General features: G+C 38.7%; 1 protein-coding gene across 5 annotated transcripts in view; it reads right to left on the bottom strand.

The window, feature by feature from the left end:
* The window catches only part of LOC148429455 (uncharacterized), a 36,891-nt gene extending 16,400 nt beyond the window's left edge, over positions 1-20,491 (bottom strand). For 2 of the 5 annotated variants that reach the window (XM_088424763.1, XM_088424786.1), the window contains exon 1: positions 20,085-20,491. In XM_088424763.1, coding sequence (XP_088280889.1) covers positions 20,085-20,176 — 92 coding nt within the window. In that variant the 5' untranslated portion in view covers positions 20,177-20,491. The remainder of the gene's footprint in view (positions 1-20,084) is intronic. The other 3 variants (XM_088424776.1, XM_088424795.1, XM_088424768.1) reach the window with 2 other exon arrangements.
* Positions 20,492-21,351: the final 860 nt, after the last annotated feature.

The raw sequence follows: 21,351 nt of genomic DNA, 5'->3' as shown, positions 1-21,351 counted from the left end.
AAGATTTAAGACCACTGTAACGTCATGTAGAGTTGAAACATTAATTGTGTGATTTTTTTTTTTTTTTTTGGGGGGGGGGGGGGGGGGGGGGGGGCATGATACGGAGCTTGTATACCACTACCACACTTTGATATTCACTAAACTATAGGAAAAATTAACTGTTATTTGGCTATATTTATTGTTTTCAGTGGCATTCAATATTTTTGGTAGGACATGTGAATATCTGTAGCAGCATATTGAGCCAGTGGTTAGCACGTGACTTTTAATCACATCACATGTTCTTAGGTTCCTATCTCATCTTGCAAACTCTTGCACAGTTTGTAAATTCTCCACATGCCTGCATAGGTTTTCTCTCTGTCCTCCAACATTCCACCAACACACTCTAAATTGTCCATAGGTGTAATGTGAGCGGGATGTTCTCTCATGCTCTCTGATTGGTTAGCGACAAATGCAGGGTGTACTCAACTCACCTACAGTAGCTGTGGTTGACTCAAAATCATCAGCAATCATGATAAGTGATATTAGAGAATGAATTACTGAATGTTCTGTACCGAGGAGAACAGTATTGCCCGGAGGGGGATTTTTGCCATCACAGTGCGACTGGAGTTCAACTTTCCATTGCAAGCATCAGCATAAACTCGTTGAGACTGCAACACTGAAAAGTAGTGCACTCAATTTATCTTCATTTGCTTCAAGGCGTGATTACCGAATCAATTCCACGCAATCAAACTGAATTCTTTGCAACTAACTGTTACTGCAATCAAAACCCATCACTCCTAGCATACAAATTTGCACCTGCAGGCTTGGAGCAGTATAGCGTGTACATTCTTTGCAGATGCCCAATATTTCTGAGACAACAGCTGAACTTGCCACACATACACTTCCTGCATGAGCATGTAACTGTTACTATACATCAGGGATGAGCAAGTTAAAACAATGGATGGGGCCACAATTTTACATCGGTGCTTACCGTGTAGGCCACATGGAGCCACACACTTCATAATACGGTGTATGATAAAAAATTTTTTTAAATACTCGCTTAGTATGTGCAAATCTCTGTTTTCACCATTTGTTTAAGCATGGCACAATATCTTAAAATGTTTTAATATTCAAATGCACGTAAAAATGATTAACTCTTCAACAGCAAGGGATTTGAAACAAAAAATAACATTGTGTGATTTTTTTGTTGTTGTTGTTGTTGTGCATGGGGCTCTCCTTTTAAAAAATCCTATTCCAAGATGGCACTCACTTCAACAATAAAAACAACAGTAAGTGCAAGAAATTATTTTCTGCATGTAACAAAATAAACTCACTGAGAGATCAAATAAACTGTATTCTTCCTGCATGGTTAAAAATCCACAAATTCATGTCTAAATGCAGCTTCAAATGGCCTGTCAACGGTGTTTTGAGGGGGGGGGCGTTTAAATCAATAATCACTGTTTACTCTAGAAATCTGCATTGTAGTGGAAAATTGAACTTGAACTCTTTCATGGCTGATAATATCACTTGCTAATCCCTATTATATTGTTATAAATAGTAATAACAATATTATTAATAATAATATAATGATAATATAAATAGGACATGAAAAGTCTTGCTTGACAGACATCCGCCCTAGTGTGAATGTTTGTCTCTCAGTATTCAGACAATAACAGCCTACAAGGGCTGAATTAGCATCATGATACAAAAGGTCAGTGTGGGTACAATGAACAAAGGCTGGCCAAAGTCAATCAATGCGTGAGTGTGTGTGCGTGAGTGTGCGTGTGTGTGTGTGTGTGCGTGTGTGTGCACGTGTGTGTGTGTGTGTGTGCACTGAGACCACAGTTATCATGTTGTTTGCTCTAATAAGCTTGCCGCCTACAAAGAGCATGAAGATGCAGATCTCTTCTCACATTGCTGATTTTATTGCTGTGTTGATCATTGTTAATATTTACAGTACACAGATTTATAAACCTGGATAATACTAATGTACTTTTACACAACACCACTTGCAATAAATCTTGCCTGTACAATTGGCACAATATTAATTTTAATGGAATGCCTTGTAGACAGATGCGGATTTATTCTCAATGGATGTTTTGGAGACTACAGTTTGCACTGGAGCCAAACAGTTGAATGCGCTTTCAAAAACAGAAAAACCAATGAACATGCAGTGTGTCTGCCTGGTCTCCGAAACAGTCAATAAGCCACAGTGCAGTCTAAAGTACAACATCGATCATGTTGATGTTTGTTCACGAGCACATATTTGAGGTTTTACAACAGAAGTATAAGCAAGCAAGTATCGTGCCAGCTGTCAATCACTTTGAAACTTGTTAATTCCACGCACATCCATCAAATTCCAAACTGCATTCCAAAGTCTGTTGTAAAATTAATTCATCTCATGTTTGCAGAGATCAGCCATGAAAACAAAACACAGCAGTAACACCACTACAGTATTAGTCTTAAAAGCATCCTGATTTAGGATTCCAATCCAATGATCCTCACGTCGAGACATTCCAGAAGGTCGTTGTAGGCAAGCAGCCATGATCAGAGGTCAGCATGTGTCCGAGGGAGTCTTGGGTCAATGTGCACATTCTACATCCACAGCCAACAAGATGTCAGAGACTAAATACTATATCAATTTTTTTTTCTATTATTATTATTTAATCTAGAGCAATCCAAAATGAATACAATCCTACTTTGACTCCATCATTTAATGATGCGGAAGCAAAAGAGACCAGCTTTAAATGCTATTCCCATCCTTGCATGGGGTTCTTCCCACATTCCAAAAGAATCTTACAGGGTCAGCTAACTTCAATACTCCAAGAGTCGATCTGACTTCCTCCCACAGAAAAAAAAACAAAACAAAAAAACAATGGGAGCCACAAAATCAGTCCAACATATAAAGTGAGCACAACTCTGTAAAAAAGAATCAAAAAATGTCTTAGTAATCCTTTTATTCATGAAATTAAAGCCAAATGTAAATTATCCACCTGCAGCCATCCAAAATTACAAATTAAAAATTCTGTCTGTTTTGTCATCAATTTATCGAATGGAGATTGTACAGTCAAGACATGTTTTACCTAGTCTAAAAGACATAATTGCAAAAAGCTAAATATTTACAGTACCAGTCAAACTCTAAACTCTAAATTGTACAAGTGTCTGTGAATACTTTTGTCCATTAGTGCCCTGTGATGGACTGGCAAGCAGTTGAAGGTGTACACCCCTCTCAGATCTAAATTGATGGATGGATGGCTGGTTCACTGACACAATTCAATTCGCTCCTTCCCTCCCCACTCCCTGACACACACGGCCTTGTTCAGACAGCTGAAAAAAAAACTTAGACAGTTAAAAAAAAAAAGTATGGACTCATACAGTGCCCATACAAATTATGCCAAATAATGCAGTCCATTTAACGCTCATTCCCAAACAATGATCACAATTCTTAATGAGCTATTATGGAGAGATCGCTATTGTGAAGCTGCTTAACAAAGGTTTTGCGTGTACTTTTTCATTGCATAACTTGCTTTCCTTTCTAGTGACTTGAAAAGCTTCCAAAACAGGGTGGATCATGCAAAAAAAGAAGCCAATTCAACTCTTTTCCATTGAGGACATGGAAAAAATATCTAGGCTGTTTTTGTCTTTGAAAACACGTCAATAAAAATGCCATCACGTAGTTTAGTCTAGTTATGTAGATGTAAACCATCTCCGGTGTTGATGGAAGAGAAAATGGCACGTAATGAGCAAGCATGCAAGAAAATCTCAGCAAAAAGTTAAATGTTGCCATTTCTGCAGTGTTATATTACTTTAAAAATGGATTATATCAAAACTTGTTGACAAGCTTAATCCTGTTGAGCCTTTTTAAAGCCATGTATTTACATAAAAATGATCAGTGGTTATTTTTTTTTAAATTTTGCACGATCAATCATTAGCGGAATTTCTGCAAACACACAGAAGACACTGTGACAACGCAACTGACAAACTCTCCCGCAAAAATACACACAGAAGATGTAAATGTAGCTTGCTGATGGGAAAAACAGAGTCATCCATGTAACGTGCCAGCTATGACATCAGAATAGAGGAAGAAGAGAAGAGAAGCGACGAGAAGAGAAAAAAAGAAGAGACGAGAAGAGGGAGGGGCCAAAGTGAGGAAAACACCATAATGTCAATATCTTAATAATAATAACAAATGAAACGTGTGCAAACTGCCTGCATGGTTACCATCACCAGACTGTTACTGCCCTAAACAAATACTTTAAGTGTTCATATCATCAAAAAGAACACAAACAATATACAAGCACCAACATGTGTGCACACAGTTAGAACCACGAGCCAGTAACAATGAGGAATGTTTGTGTTGGACCATAAGAGCTCCTGTAATACATCCATGTAATGCATGCTACCTCAATACAATTTCAAGATGAATATAATAGAAACAGATGGTCAACTGTAGTAGTAGTGTAGCAATAGAAAACAGATTAAACACTGAACTTTTCGCTGCATATAAGGAAAAAGCAAAACTCATATTTATGGTAAATGTATGTCTCCTGTTCATGCATGACACTGTTCTTTTTCTGACCTCAATCACCACATGTATCTAATCTAGTTTCATATCATACGTTCTAGAAAAAAATGCAAATATCCATGCTCTTACATCATAATACAAATTTTTCTATGACAAGAAAATCCTTCACTTTTACTCATATTATTCATTCAAGTCATCTGTGCCAGCAGGGGGAGGAACAGAAAGGTCAATGATTGATTACATTGACATGAAAAGAATGTGTGAATATGGACACCAGTTCATCACAAATAGGCGCATCATTCACTCATCCTGATGCCTTCATAAACCAAAAAAAATATTTGGTAACTTAAACTTGAAATTGAACAACACGCCAAAATCTACAGGTAAAGTTAATCTTAATTTATTATTTTGAATGAGATTTTGTATATATAGGACCCGGTTTACGAACCCCCTGTTTTATGTATTTTTCATTTTACGATGTGGACTGCGGCGTTTTTTTGTCCCCCTCTTACGCATAAACCTTTCGTCTTACGTACCATCCAACATGCCGGTCAGTGTGTCTGCACTATTTATTTCGCTTTGCTGCATCAACGAAAACAACTTTTCTCGTATGTCACGGAAATGCCGATATGCTATTGGTCGATTAAGGTCACAGTCACGGTCTAAGTCATGGAGATGCTGATATGCTATTTGGTCAATTAAGGTCACAGTCACGGTCTCAGTCACGGAGATGCCAATATGCTATTGGTCGGCGTCACGTCAATCACAGAAATGCCGATATGCTATTGGCCGAACGCCTTCATCTAGCTTGATGGCACAGCTGGTCGGTGTATTGTGAAGACTTTGCAAACTTTATCTGTTAGACATGGCTTCTAAAATTGCAAGTGGCGGTAAAGGAAGAAGTAAGAGGATGATGACAATAGAAACGAAGCAGGAGATAATGAAAAAATATGAAGGAGGCGCACGCATAGTGAACCTTGCTAGTGAGTATGGCCGTAACCGCTCGACAATCGGTGCAATTCTCAATAACAAGGAAGCTATGAAAGCAAGCAAGTCTTCTAAGGGCAAGACTTTCCTTGCCAGGGGACGGACCTCGGTCAACAACAAAATGAAGAGGCTTCTTCTATTATGGATTAAAGAGAAGAAAATCACTGGTGATATGTTCTCGTTTAATAAAAGTTCTCGTTTAAGACAAAAAAAAAAATCTGCGAGTTCTTCTCTGCTCCCCTCCGCCTCCACCCACCACCAGCTCAAGTCACATCACCCTAAAGCTAAATGTCATTTTTCCTTCGTATATTTACGTTATTTAATTTAACTGTACAGTAGATTATGTTACAAATTTTTAATGTGTATAAAGTCATGATGTTTTTGCCTAAGGTTTTTGCACGCGTTGCACGCATTCACTAATTAACATAGGTTTGGATTGCCCGTCATACGGCGAATTCGAGTTTCGTGCCTAGCCGCTGAACGGATTAAGTTCGTAACACGGGGGCCCGCTGTATATACATACATATACATATATATATATATATATATATAGTATAGTATATATATACAGTATATATATACAGTATATATATAAATATATATATATATATATATATATATATATATATATATATATATATATATATATATATATATATATATATATATATATATATATATATATATATATATATATACCGTTCGTCTTACGAACAATCCAACATGCCTGCCATTGTGTAAGCAAATATATTTTCGCTTGGCTGCGTCATCAAAGTTAGTAGTTGACACTTGTGACAGTAACGTGAACGCTATTGCTCTTACAACATCACAATCACTGTCTCAGTCACGGTGTCAGTCACGTGACTGAGACAGTGACTAACCCCATATTGGATGGATGCCAATATGCTATTGGTCGATTAAGGTCACCCGGTCTCACTCACGGAGATGCTATTGGCCGGCGTCACGTCAATCACAGAAATGCCGATATGCTATTGGCCGAACGCCTTTATCTAGCTTGATGGCACAGCTGGTCGGGATGGAAGGAAGGAGAAAAAATGAGTGAAACGGAAGGAAGGAATGTTGTGAAGACTTTGCAAACTTTATCTGTTTGACATAGCTTCTAAAATTGCTAGTAGCTGTAAAGGAAGAAGTAAGAGGATGATGACAATAGAAACGAAGCAGGAGATAATTAAAAAAAAAAAAGAACTGACACCGTGACTGAAAGAGTGACTGTGAAATTTTAAGAGCAATAGCATATCACCATAACTGTACGTACTTTGCGGGTTGGTCTCTGCTCCCCTCCGCCTCCACCCAGCACAAGTTACGTCGCTCCAAAGGTAAATGTCATTTATCCTTTGTATATGTTGTTCAATTTAACTGTACAGTAGGTTATGTTACTCACTTTTAATATGTGCATATAGTCGTGATGTTTTTACCTAAGGTTTCTTCACGCGTTGCACGCATTCACGAATTAACATAGGTTTGGATTGCCCGCCATACGAGCAGTTCGAGTTACGAGCGTAGCCGCTGAACGGATTAAGTTCGTAACCCGGGGGCCCACTGTATATATACATATATGCAGCCTCAGCAGCCTCTCCCCAGCCAGCCACTTTGTCCAGCTCCTCCAGGTCAATCCCCAGGCATTCCCAGGCCAAGAGACATCGTTCCTCCAGCATGTCCTAGGTCGTCCATGTATAATCCATATATTATGCATATTTAATTCTTTTTTACAAATGACAGTAGATTACATAAAAAATGACATAAATGCAATTTTTTTTTCTATGAATGATGCATTCCCCGCGCTCACTCTCAAACCCGGTCACCTCTTATTCTTGGTTTAGTGCCGACCTGAGATCCCAGTGATATTTTTAGCCTTCAGTCTACATCGCTGTCTGTGTTTCAGTGTGGAGGTCTGAGACATCCCCAACGGCACACAGAGCTCATTTCCTCCCTCCAAACATGGGCAAAAGAGGTCCTGCCAAAATATTTGCCTGTCTTTCCTCTTTTTGTCCAGTGTGTTACTCATTTAATACCCTCTGTGACTCATATAGTGTCATGTCTATGTGGCAAGCCCGGCAGCAAATGCATTCCTCCGTCTGGACTAAACAGAAGAATGGTCAGAGAAATGTGAAGAGCCAACTGAGATAACATAGGAATGGAGCCTACAGACAAAATGATTTTTATGTTAAAAGTAAGCTAAGAGTTAAAGATACATGTATGGTTTAATGGCATCTAGTGTTGAACAAAAAAAAGAAAAAAATATTTTAAAAACTCAAAATAGAGCTCAATAATTCTATGGACAATTAAAAAATATATGTCTCATCACAATAATGTTAATTTTATTCAATAATGCTAGGTCTATTCATCTGTAATTATATTAAATAGGTTGGGCCTGCCTAACAGGTGGCTGATATGTTTTGCACTTTTGCATTTAAGATACCCAAAGAAGTTTTGGGTGAAGTTTTGTGAAGGTAGTGTTATAGGCAGTAGTAGACTTGCAGGGTGTGGTATCGCTGAGACGCCATAGTATGTGTGCTTCAAAAATGTTGCATTATCTAAGTTCACCATTATATGTCACTAAATTTTTCACACTGCCACTTGAAATAGCAGTACAATTATATGGCACTAAAAGTATCACACCGCCACTTGAAATAGCAAGCATGTTGTCATACGAGACACTGATTTGGCAAACATTTAATTCTGCATGACAGTCTCTTTTCATTTTTTTTTCATTTTTTGAACACTTTTGAAACATAAGGACCGTCAACAGAAAATACACCAAAACGCCCAACAAGCTTTTCAGGACTTCACAGTGGTTTAATTAACTTGCATTTGACAATTAACAAGATAAAAATGGACCGTCTTTGCATCATGCCTTAGCTGTTTCAACAGAGCTTAGCACATTTTTAAATGTATACAAATGTTAATCATGTAAATGTAATTTAAAAAAAGACACCAAAATTGAGATAGCCCAGAAAAGAATTGTGTTCCAATGTACCGGATTAAATAAAATGTTTTTACCCAAAATGTAAAACAATGGTTTCAACTGGCCTGCGTAAATTGAGTATAATTTTAAACGTCTCATGCAATTTGACCAAATTCATCCGAACTTTTCATTGTGAATTTTATTGCCACGTTAAAGTATTATGTGTGTCAAAATGCAGATATAAAGCACATGTTTTGCACATTCAAGGCAAACTGATGTGATGGCCAAACTAATTTTCCATCAGTGGTCAGTCATTCGGTCACCTCATTTTAGCCACTTAAATGAGATGATGAAACATGGCCATCAAAGCCTGGCTGCCAACAAATGACTAAGTTAAGTGCACACTTCTCTGCCAAAGAGCTGCCCCAAATCCAGTGAGTGAAAGTCAAAAGTAGGAGAACAAGTTGGAATGAATGCAAAGAAGTGAAAGACAGAGGAAGAGAGACCATGTAAAGTATGTTGTTGGGCCTCTTAACATTGAGTCAGGTGTGCTACAAAGAGGGTCCGAACACACAAGTAATCCTCACAAACTGACGAACGGGGCCTCTCTGGTGAGAGCTATTGAGGCAATGAGTGGAAACATACCCTTGCGGCCTCCCGAAGGACAACTCAAAATGATGAAATGTATGTCGAGCCAGTAAAAGGAGGCACACAATATAACCAACTTTCATGTGTTGCAACTCACTGAGAAACTTCATGTAACATCCTTTGGCATAACTTCAAAAACACTGACCGAAAATACGAACAATGGGATGTCTAACGACAAGATTTAGGAGGAAATTATACTCAAAAGTAAAACAAAAAAACAGGGGTGGCTGGACGGTTTCCCATTCTCAAAGGTTAAAGAGAGTTCTTGGCTGTCGCACAGAGTGGTAGAACCCTCCGTAAGTGAATGTTTGAGACTTATGTCGCCTCTTGTGTGTCAAAATGCCCTGTGATAATTCAAAAACATTGCTTGCCATTGCGCAGTCAGGAGAACGCCTGTGAAATTGCGTAGTATCTCTATGGTGTAGCTGGCTTTCTAGCTATTTTAATGTCACTTCCGGTAGCCCTTGCAGTGGATAATGTGACAACACCTGTGATGCCTCAAGTTTGGATAGGTTCGAAAACACACAGAATGTGTCATAAAAACCTATTTTTTGGTTGACAACTTCCTAGAAATGTCATGTATGTATTACAACACATTTTAACGATGAAAACATTCATTCTAACAAAAAGCAATAAAAAACTAAATAAAATAAAAGCTAAAAATTACTAGTAGAGACTGTCAAAACAGGTTCCTTAATGCTTGCAAATGGGATTTTTTTTTTTTTTTACTGCAAATTTTACACTAGGGACCTGTCATCTATGGATTACAACATTTTAACAATGAAAACATGAATTCCAACTGAAAAACATTAACAAAATAGGAGACTAAACAATATTATTTTTTCTACCGGGTAGAGGTTCAAATCGGCACCATGTTTGCATTCCTAAATGCTTGCAGATGGGATGTTTTTTTTGGTTTGTTTTTTTTCTTGCAAGTTTTACATCCGGGACCTGTATGACCATCGAAACCAATATGAACTAATAGAATGTTTTCACAGCATCAGGTCAGCTTGATCATTCAAACTGATGAAAGTATTTTCCATAAAGGTTTCCTCAACTAAACAAGTCAGACATAGCAGTCTTGCATTTTATTACCACAAAGTGAATCCTTCCTTTGCATTAATATGAGAACAGGTTAATTGACAACTGCGTAAATCAGTTTCAAGTTTGTTGTAGTGCACAGGTGTCAGACTCAAGGCCCGGGGGTCGGAGCTGGCCTGCAACCTCATTTTTATGTGGCCTGCAAAATGCTGATTTGACTTCAGGTTTCTGGCTAAAATACCAAATTTGCAAGTTGTCTTCTACTTTTAAAATTTGTGGGGGAAAAAAAAAAAAAAACAAGCATTTTTTTTGTTTCCTCTCTCTTTTGAACAGTTTTTACCGACCTCTGATTTCAAAACAAGGTAAATGTGACTTCACAGACAGAAAGTATAAAAACAATGTGGCCCACAATAACGATAAGTGTATACGTGTACACTACTGTTGTAGTGTATGCGTGTCTGTGAACCATAAGAGCTGTGTTCCACCCATTGATTCGTTGTGACTGATATGCATTATATTTGACTGGGTGGAGTACATAACATCATCCCCTGGAGACGATTAACAGACCACAGAGGCTCTTTCAGGAGAGTGGTATTTTTTTTGGAGGGGCAGGGATTACGAAATTGATGCAAGATTGGAAGGAAGAACATCGCGTTGTATACAAGTTGTATATTATTGAGCTGCAAGGAGTGGAGTATTGAAAAGTCCTTGCCTTGTCACTCACTGCCTATTCAGTGTTTAGAATTAGACAAAGAAAACAAATAATTAATTGAATTCCAAGGTCCAGTGAAAAGAGAACAGCCTTGAGCCCTCTTGATGGTGAGGCAGGTGGAAAATGAGGAGGAGATGCAAAAAGCAAGGCAGAAGAATTACAGTTTGAACGTATGCCATTTTTGAGGGTTCAAACTTGCTGCTGATACATATGAGGCATATGATCTAAACTTATTGATGCAAGTCAGATGACCAATTGTGAGGTTGTGCATGCCAAACTGAATTGTTCAAACAGTGGTGCTTGTGTTTTAGCTTGAGTTAATCCTCAGTTAACACAGAAGCCAGCGATTGCGTAAGGGTCGCTCTACAGGGACTAATTAGACAGCTAACACGTTTCTTCTGCTGTAATCTTAATGTTACACTGCATATTTGACCTCAAGGCAGAAGTGATGACTGTGACATTGAAGAAAGCATTGTAGACAGGATTACATAAAGCTGGCTAATTCAACAGGAAGAAGCAGTCCAGACTTTTCACATGTGAAAAGCTGATAAGAAAGTTAAAGTTCACCTCACCATAAGCCATTTTGGAGAATAGCAGCGGAAGGTCACATGTTCAAATATGACCTTTTTGGTCATACATGGATACAAGATTTATGTTTTCCCTCTTGACACACTCCTCAACATCCATGGTAAAGTCTATTTTCAGGGTTCTGGAAATGGGGGTCTGTCAAACAGTCAAATCTGGCAATCGGAAAGGGAATGCATCAGATGGGCTATAATTCTGAGTTCACATCGAGGGAAATAAAGACCAACAGGAGGTTAAAAAAAACTAATCTTAAGGAAAAACTGACAGCAGAGTGAATGGATCAAGGTGGCTAAGGCGTATGTGTTTATTGGGTGTTGTGTTTCCTGAGAGTCGAATGCGTCGTACTGATGATTTTATATGGAGGTCAGCTTGTGAGAAGGGATGGAATCAATGACGAACCAACAATGCAGCATGAATGGAGTAGATATATATGTATAATATCCCAATTACAGCACTAACTGTAGAAATTATTCCCAATACACAAAATACATTACAGCTATTTGACATGTGTAGTTTGAAAAACAAAAATCTGTCATTATAGTATGTTGTATTTGGAGTTTTGATGCTTAAAAACTGACTTAAGCTTCGGAAGGAACAAACAGGAATGATGCCAAATTTGCATTTTTTCATTTTTTTGTGCTTACACAGTGAAAATAAATGCATAAAGATGAGATGCAGAACTTTTATTACCCTTTATCAGGGCTCGTATTAAAATGACAGAGGTTGGCTTTTGCCATTTGTATGTCTGTTTTTCAGTATACATTCTAGTGGATATACAAATGCTTTGAAGTGACAGGTTGACCCTAAAACTGCTTACTTTTATCTTTAAAACTGTCTTGAGATGCGCATATCAAAATAGCACCCTGAGACGAACATGTTCCACTTCCAAAGCATCACTGCAAAGTACCTTCTAAAGAAAGGAGGGCAAGTAGAGGTGATGATGAAGAGGAAATGGGAGATGAATGGGAGAAAACAGGAGGAGAATGGAGTGATAAACTCTCTAAAAGTGCAGGCTTCTGGGATTCCACTGGCATTTCCTGTACATGTTGTCCCAAACATGCTCACACACACACAAACACACACACGCACAGACACACACATATGTGCATCCTCTAAAAATTGCGTAATTAAAACATCTTATCTTTACCCATTTCCATGTAAACAAACTGAATGTTTTCATTTATCGCTACAGCTAATCTTTCCTTCCTTTTTACTCCTCCACCTGTGCTCTCCTCCTCCAGTTCATCAGCCTGACATTCTCTGAGGACCACCCAGCATTCCGTCTCACATGTGGCCCTTTTCTCCATATATTTCACTTAAGTGCACTTTCATTTTATGGCCCTTGCCCATGTCCACTCTCATTGAATTTGCCTGAACAAACAAACTAATGTTCCCACTCAGGTCACCATGACAACAGGCACCCTCAATCCCTTCTTGTTCAACCCACCCTTCACAACAGCAGCAAGTTTGATCAAGTTTTATTTTGCTGCATGATGACAGCCAGGCGGAGACCCTTTGCAACCATGGAGATGAGCGAGCAAGCCATTTAAAGTCACTTGGCAAACATCATGACTGGTGATAGCGGACATGATTATCTCATTCACTATATAACACCCAACTTTTTTTAAAATGTAATTTTACACAAACAACTAAACATCTGTTTTTTTGGCATACATGTTCACAGGTTATGGATGAGTGGTGACTGCAGCCTGAAGTGACCAAATTCAGATGTTGTTGCCCCTACAGATCTTTTTTTTAAATGCGACCAAGGCCACTAGGGTAGGTGTTTGTGTGTGTGTTTGTGTGTGTCTCCTCATGAGGCTGTGATGGCACAAAATGCCGTGGCCAAATACCGCACCTTTACACCTCCTCTCCTCCTTAAATGTAACATATTGAAAATATTGTGGCTCCATTATTACAGCCATTAGGCCACCCTTTCTGGTACTTCTGTATGTAAGCTATTGAAACTTGCCAAGCAACCAAAAATAGCAACCAACAATAAAAGAACTCCCGTCAATTTTTTATATTTACATAATGTTTTACGCGCCTCCATTTATCTACACATGGTATTCTGATTAATATTGCATTTATGCAATACAAATTAAGATGAAAAATTCACTCATTTCTTTCAATTTTAAGAGATAGCTATTTTGTCTTGTATCACCATTGGTTGTCCGCTGAGAAAGATATCAGAGTGACTCAGGGCTCAAGGAACGACTGTCACGGCTCATTTGTTGTTTGGGGTTGGTCATGTTACACATCCCCACACCTTTAACATTGCCTGCACCCCACCCAATGTTTTTTTTCAACTTGCATTGTGCCACGTTAGAAGTAATTTTTTTAGTATCTGCCGCAGGCCACTATAAAGCAAAGAAAGGACTGCAGTTTGGACACCATTGGTTCAAGCTAATTTTGTATATGTGTGTAGAATAGATTTTGTCTTTGGAGCACACATCCTGTGCAATAATACATTGATGGTCGGAAACACCATAAAAAGAGCTTGAAAAATAGTTTCCGTACAAAAAAAACGCATTCAGCACACACTCAAAACCACTTCTATTTTCTTGCCAATATTTTGGGACAAAACTGTACCATCAAAATAAAATATAGACAGCAATGGCCAATTGGCAAGGTTAAATAAGTCAATTCTCTATTGCATGACAGTAAATCAAAGCCTTTTAACGGGGCCTCAGTTACTGTATTGCATTGCAAAAGGGAAGTCATAAAGTATGTTATATCACTGGTGTCAGCCTAAAAAAGGATATATGTTCTTGATATGATGCTTGACATAGCATTCACCCAGTGAAGTATGTGAGTGAGAGTTGAAATAATATCGAATTTTTGATTGGTAAAAATTCCACTTGCATTCAGTGTTATGTGCTGTCAAGAAACCACTAAACCTGCCTAAAATACACCATATTTTAACATTAAAAGTGTTCCTTTTGTAATGTGGCAAACACTGATGTATTCAGATTGTGTTCAGCACAGACACAAGCAATCCGCATACAATTAGCAGCTATTTCTGATTAGGTCTTTGACCAACCATTATAACACACACCTTAATCTCAAGAGTCCACAGATGAATGTAATTTGGGTTTAAAGTGGTACAGAAACATGGTGATTAGTAATTACTGCTGCCTCTAGTCTCTCTCTTCAAATAAACTGACACGTGTAGAACAACTATTATAATTATTGATCATTGTAATTCTTGCTACCCACAGTTGGCTCAAATAATCATCTTAAAAGATTCAGGTTTAAGATTTTGCATAAGCAAAGAAGTGTAACTTGTATTCTACCTAGTGTGTATGTCTGACATTTTTTGTGATACGTTGTAGAGTTTTACAATTTTTTTTTAAAGAAACCTATGCAAACCTAAGCTCAAAGCAATGGTTTTGGACTCAACATCATTAAAAATTCTAAATTCAAGAATAGTCCCAAGGAATGCATTATACAACATTGACCAGGATTTTAATCGGCAATGTAAAAAATTACGAAGGAGGATATTCCTAGGCCAATAGGCAACGTGTACACCATTTTCGACTAGGAGTGCAAACTATTCCAAACAGCCCCAAGGGCAGCCTGCAAGAATGCCAAATATGTTTCTAATGTAGTTGAAACACAAATCATTTAAAAAGAAAAGTTTTTTTAAACCCAGATTTATGCAAGTTATTACGAGACCAACACCTGTTATTTATCACTGCATCGTGACCGCTGTATTCTGAGCTCTTCAAAAACGTGAGGTCACACATTCTGTAATCTCTCAAAAGGATTGATTTCAACATGTCAGCCTTCAAACAAAAACTTTAGAATACCTCACAAACCTCGGTAAAATGTGTGTCACTCCTGACAGGTGGATTAAGGAAGTGACAACAAACAGAACACACACAAGGACTATTTTGTCACTTCTTCTTCTCTACCCTTGGTTCCCCCTCGGGTGAAGAAATCACCATGTTTACACCGCTGGTGTCACTGAGTTTTATCTCGCTCGCAGGTGTGTGTTCATTTGACCCGTAACTTTACACCCATTCCCGCTTACTCATGCATGAACATGTGGAAAATCTCTCACACAGGACACCTCAGCTCAAACAAATGCTCCAATGTGAGGGCGCATCACTGGAGACAGGAGGACAAAAGTCGACAGCGCCTTGTGTATTGAACGCATGCGTGGGGATTATCAAACAAAAAATTATTTATGAGTGTGTGCATGGAAAATAGCTTTGACAGGGTTGCTTTGCATCATTGAGCACTGGACAGCTGGAACAACAACATACTGGTCAGCAGGCTTGAGTTATAAACCAAACACTGGCCAAAATTATAATAGTATTATTTAAAAAAATAATAAAAAATTGTCATCTATATGCATATTTTAACCATGGAAATGAAGTGTTAAAATATGATTATTTAGGTCCTTTAATGATCAATTTTCTCTGCCCATTCCCATTAAAAAAAAAAAAAAAAGCCTTCAATGGATGTTGATGGTGCTGCTTCAGTAGGCTTCCCGCTGACGTCTGTCACGTCAACGGCACTCAAAGTGTTAAATACAGTTTTTTTTCCCCTATATATTTATGCTTTGGTTTGCAATATAATAAATAAATCCCTGGCTCATTTTGAATGAACATTTTGTCATATTTCTGTATTTTAATTGTGGTCACGATGATCGTATTTGGATAGCCAAGGAGTGTGTGTGATGGTGGTAACTGGTGTTAAAATGTTTGGCCTAAATACAAACACTGTGATTGACTGACAATGTTGTACTACTCCCATTGAGCAGTCAGCTGAGGAAGACTGCAGCTTACCTGACCTGTGACCCTAATCAGACCAAGCACTATAGAAATTGGATGGATGGATGGATGGATGGATGGATGGATGGATGGATGGATGGATGGATGGATGGATGGATGGATGGATGGATGGGTGCTACAACTATTAAATGGAATAGCAGAAATAATTTGATTACACAAAAAGAAAATATCAAGCCTCAAAGCCTCCAAGGAATCACTTTTCACATGGGTAAATGTTAATGCAGTAGTACAGACTAATCCATATAAAAATAAGTTTGTGTGGTGGTAAGGCAGGAGGAATTATTCTATTAGTGAATAGGAAAACATTGATAGCTGCAGCCCTAAAAAGTAACCAATACGGTAGAATTAAAACCATCCTTATTTGAATCACCACCAATCTTCATGCCAACATGTGCCTAAACATTGTCATAAGCATACATGTATCATTTCCCAAGAAGAAATAGGAATCATTGACAAAGGCCCTTATCTTGCGTAATAAAATATGTCCTGGCTTGACATAAGATTAACATATTTATCTTTACTGGCTCACAACCCAGATCTCCAAAAGGTTTTGTGGAAATCTCTTCACTGCTTTCTGCACTATTTTGCAAGCTAACAAAAGCAGCAATCAAAACACAGAAAAAAACGTTGCTATAGTGATTTTTTTATTTATTCTGTCACTGGCTGTTTGTAACTGGGGCATTGTGAAACACAAGTGAGCCGCAAGCCATGTGTGTTTGTATTGTAAAAAGAAAGTGTGACAATGAGCACATCACAGTTGGCTCGATAAAGCCCTCCGCGCCCATACGTGATGAATACCAGGTCACTGGCCTTAAATCATCTTAACACTGACACAATGCTGCAAACATTTCTTTCAGCTGATTCACACATGCGCATTTTTTTTTTTTTTTTTTTATGACCGGCTAATCTGGCAATGGACTGAGTGGTTTACACTTGGCAGGAAGACATCTTTATTGGCGGATCTGTTGAAAATTAATACAATATGCAAACCAAACTGCTTTCCCAGGAATTCAGGAGACATGGAAAAGTTGAAGACAAGGAGCTGTTTGGGGTTTGGGCAGTAACCTTTCACCACTTTGCTTATACAACTGAACTATTGTGGCATAATTCTTAAGATACGGCTTACTGTATGTACAGGCCACCTTCATCTAAGAATACCCAGCCCAGTTCTTTATCAAAGATAAAAATGACCGTGACAGGCCAAATGAAAGTATTTCAGTATATGCTGCAGGTACTCGGCTAGAAATGAAAAAAACAAACATACATGCTAAAGATAGCTTAGCATTTTGCTGAACGTCCTATATTCTCCACTGTGTTGCAGTGGTCTAAATTATTGCGCCACATTGCAGCAATTCAGCTTGTCTTAATCAGGAAGTGCATCCCAGCCAACTGAATGAGTAGCGGGGTACACCCTGAATACACCCAATCACGGGGCTCAGATGGACAAAGGCACATTCACACCATTGCAACAAGTTACAGTCGTTTAACCTACATATGTGATTTGGGAATGTGGGAGAAAATTATTCAAAAGGAAAATTCTGATGGGAAGGCTGAAGCTGACATTCATACTCTGAAAGTGAACCCTGAACCTCTAGTCCACTTTCCTGTATCACAGAAAAAAAAATACATTTACTAGACGGATGGCACACTGGCAATGGAAGATATACTTTTTTCATATTCCATTGGTTTTAAATATGGAATGTAATATCCTGTTCCTTATTTTTAATTATTAAATTGTGCAAATATACCTAATAAAGTGTCCTGTGAGTATTATAGACGACCAGTTATGAGACGCCAACTGACCCATTGCCAACATTAGCATACTTGAGAGCATCCCGTGTGATAACCTGCAACCTGACCAGCTGACACCTGCATATCTCCATGGTGACACATCAAAACAAAACCCAGCTCTCATTCGGTTCCACACTATGATTTCTTCCCACACTGAATGCAGCATTGCTGGCTCACACCACTTTTCCTCACGTGCATCCACTTTTATTAACGACCCACAGAGGCCAAAATTGCAAGTTGTAGCCTAGCCAAGAACTTCAGAACATGTGTTCTCGTGCGGGAGCAGAGCATGGGTGACATCTACATCTATTACATCTCCCTACTTCCTACTTTTTGTCGCTATGTGACGTAATGCAGACTCTTGCTGCATGAATGAAGCTTGACGAGGTTGAATATGAATAGGATGGAGAAAAAAACTCTCACACCCAATCCCAACGAGTTCAGCTTTCTTTCATATGAAGGAAATATATGAAAATGAATAGATGAACATCTTTTCCAAGTTCCAGCTCATCAACTGTTGGGAGAGTCAATCCCACGCAACAAGTTTGTCTTTGGGTTGTTTGCCATACAACTTGCTGCCTGTCAAACAATCCCATGTACAATCATCTCAAATATGGCCAAAGGTCACAATTCATGAGTCACGCGTCAAACCAGACACAATGGAACACTGCACTTATTTCTGGATGGGAGTGTTTTGCAGAAACCATCACACTGATATATCACCATCAATTAGACTCAAAGTCCAATTGAGTCTTGAACTTAGATGTCTATACTAAAAGGGTTGAAGTCACTTTCAGCAACACTTATTCCAAAAACCATGAGCGCCTTTTAAAAAAGATGATTTAGGATTACTTAATAGAGGTTATATTTGTTTCTGAGGACATCTGTTTGATGACTTGCATTAACACGGCATGTATTTGCAAGTGGAACACAGTTTTTGTTTCCATATGCAAAGAAGAGTGCCCCAGAGCATATTCTGTTCATTTGGAGGTTCTGCAGTACTTCAAGCATTCCGACCTCTGTGCAATCAATGAACTGCTGTCTTTTGTCTACTTGCGTGTTTGATCTGAACGCCAATACCTTTCATTTTCCCTCATACATACATGTACTTATACTTTTTTGCCCCATTATTTAGATAATTCAAATATTATAAATTGATTTAAATATGATTCCCCTACATATAAGGTTAAAAGTTTGTCTTAGAATATTAGTTTATAAGATTATCCTTATACGTAAAGTGTATTAAGATTAGTCCTGATAATTGGGTCCAAAATCTTGCATCAGGAACATGTTGTCATAACAGGCCTAAGTACAGTTTCCAAATTTCCTAGTGTTAATGTTCAAGGCATGCATAATGTGACTGTGTCTTTCAATAATATTAAATACACAAAGGCAAGAAATCTCGGGTCTTGTTTTACCTGAGCTTAATTTGCTTGGAGAACTACAGTGTGAACGTTGTGCTTGGGGTAAAAATTTTGACAACCACTGGTTTATTTGATCTGATCATTCGATACATGAATGCAATGTAGTGATTGTACATCAACGAAATGTCAACTGCATACAGGAAAACTGTACACAACACTATATTGCGCCTCAATTGTTTTTAGCATCAAGCCAACAACAACTAAGATTAAAGTGTGGGATCACTTTGTGGTGGTTGTGTGTCTGCTTAATTAAAAGATGTGTTCATGAAATATGGAGCGAAGAGTAACCTGATCGTGGCAGCAAGGAACACAAGCCTCAAGTTACCTACAGGCAAAGGAAACTTATCTTACTGTTTGGGGGCAGTGAGTCATGCAAGTGTCTGCGCTTTGCGTGCGTAATGGAAGACCATCACCTCTTCTCGTGCATTCTCAAGGCGGAGGTGAGAAGACTATTGCGTTGTTTAATATATATATATATATAATAACTAAAATAATAAAGACCACGGTGTGTGCACCCTCTAGTAGAGAAACACTTTGCTCATTGGATTAATGAAATAAATCCTCCAGTTACGCAACCCTACTCGTACAGAGACGCGAAACTTCGTGCATTTATATTTGGAAACCAACAGGATACTTGTGGATTTGATTCAATAGAATATTTTACCAGTTGGTGGAAGAACGATGGTTGAGGATGTCCTCCTTGGCCGTGAGCAATGACAGGCTGTAGGTATCAAGGTTCACCGTTCTCATGCTCATGGTGCTTTTAAGTGTCCGGACCTCTTCCAGCCTGCTCGTCTCTTCACTGGTCCCCTATTTGTGCTCCTGGGGCTACTATTTGCTGGGATGAGCCACAGCGGGGTCAAAAAAACAAAAACAAAAACAAAAACGAAAAAACCCGCCGCGGCCGTACTCCGTGCAGAAGAAAAAGGAGAAGAAAACAGTCCACGGAAAGCTTACACGCAGGTTGCACGCAACGTGGGCTCAAGTTTCAAAGTGGAACGATCCGTCGTGCAGGCGTTGCGTACTCCCTGCGTGGATGAGACCGCAGTGTGCAGAAATGGGGCAGCGGAATAAGTTAAAAAAAAAAAAAAAAAAAAAAGCCCCACCTCCTGTTGAGTGAGTGGAAAGCAAATGACTTCCAACTGGCTGGGTAGCACGGTGCTCACTCACTAGCCACGCTTAACACGGTGTGAGCGTGCATTCCTGTAGCAAGAAGTAGCATTATTCATTCAAAATAATAGGGAACAATAAAATCAATAATGAACAAAACGCTATTCTTGTCATTTAAGACACGTGCGTATGCAGATTGCAAAGTAACATGATTGAAATGGTTTGACATTTTGCGGGTTTAAAAGTAGGCACGTGCACACAGATCGTCCCAAGTTTTGATAGGACTGACACAAGTTGGCATCATCGATACCAAAGAGAAATTTACATATATTAATTTATTATTATTAATTAATTTATTATTTATTTATTTACGTGTGGAAGAACGTTCAACACGTCCACCTCGGGCCTTCCTGTATTGAATTTACATGTTCTCCCCCATGCCCATGTGGGGTCTTTCCAGGTAGTCTGGTTTTCTCCCACACTTCTAAAAACATCTTATATTGGTCATTCCAAATTGCCCTAGGGTGGGTAGGGGTGTGAATGGTTGTTCATCTATGTATGTCCTGAGATTGGTTGGCAGTCAGTGGGATGTACCCCGCCTACTGCCTGAAGACGGCTGGGATAAGCCCCAGCACGCCTGCGACTTGAGTGAAGATAAACAGATGAGAAAATGGATGGATGGATGGATGGATGGATGGATGGATGGATGCAAGGATGGATGGATGGATGCAAGGATGGATGGATCTTCAGGCGTTCGCAATTGCTTTTTAGGGCATGGGCATTGGAGACACATGATTGCCCGCCATGCAATACCTACAATT

Source organism: Hippichthys cyanospilos, chromosome 1 (assembly GCF_059441005.1).
Source record: "Hippichthys cyanospilos isolate Australia breed blue-spotted pipefish chromosome 1, RoL_Hcya_1.0, whole genome shotgun sequence".
NCBI lineage: Eukaryota > Metazoa > Chordata > Actinopteri > Syngnathiformes > Syngnathidae > Hippichthys > Hippichthys cyanospilos.
The sequence above is the reverse complement of the archived record's forward strand: the minus strand, read 5'-3'. Positions and strand labels throughout refer to the sequence as shown.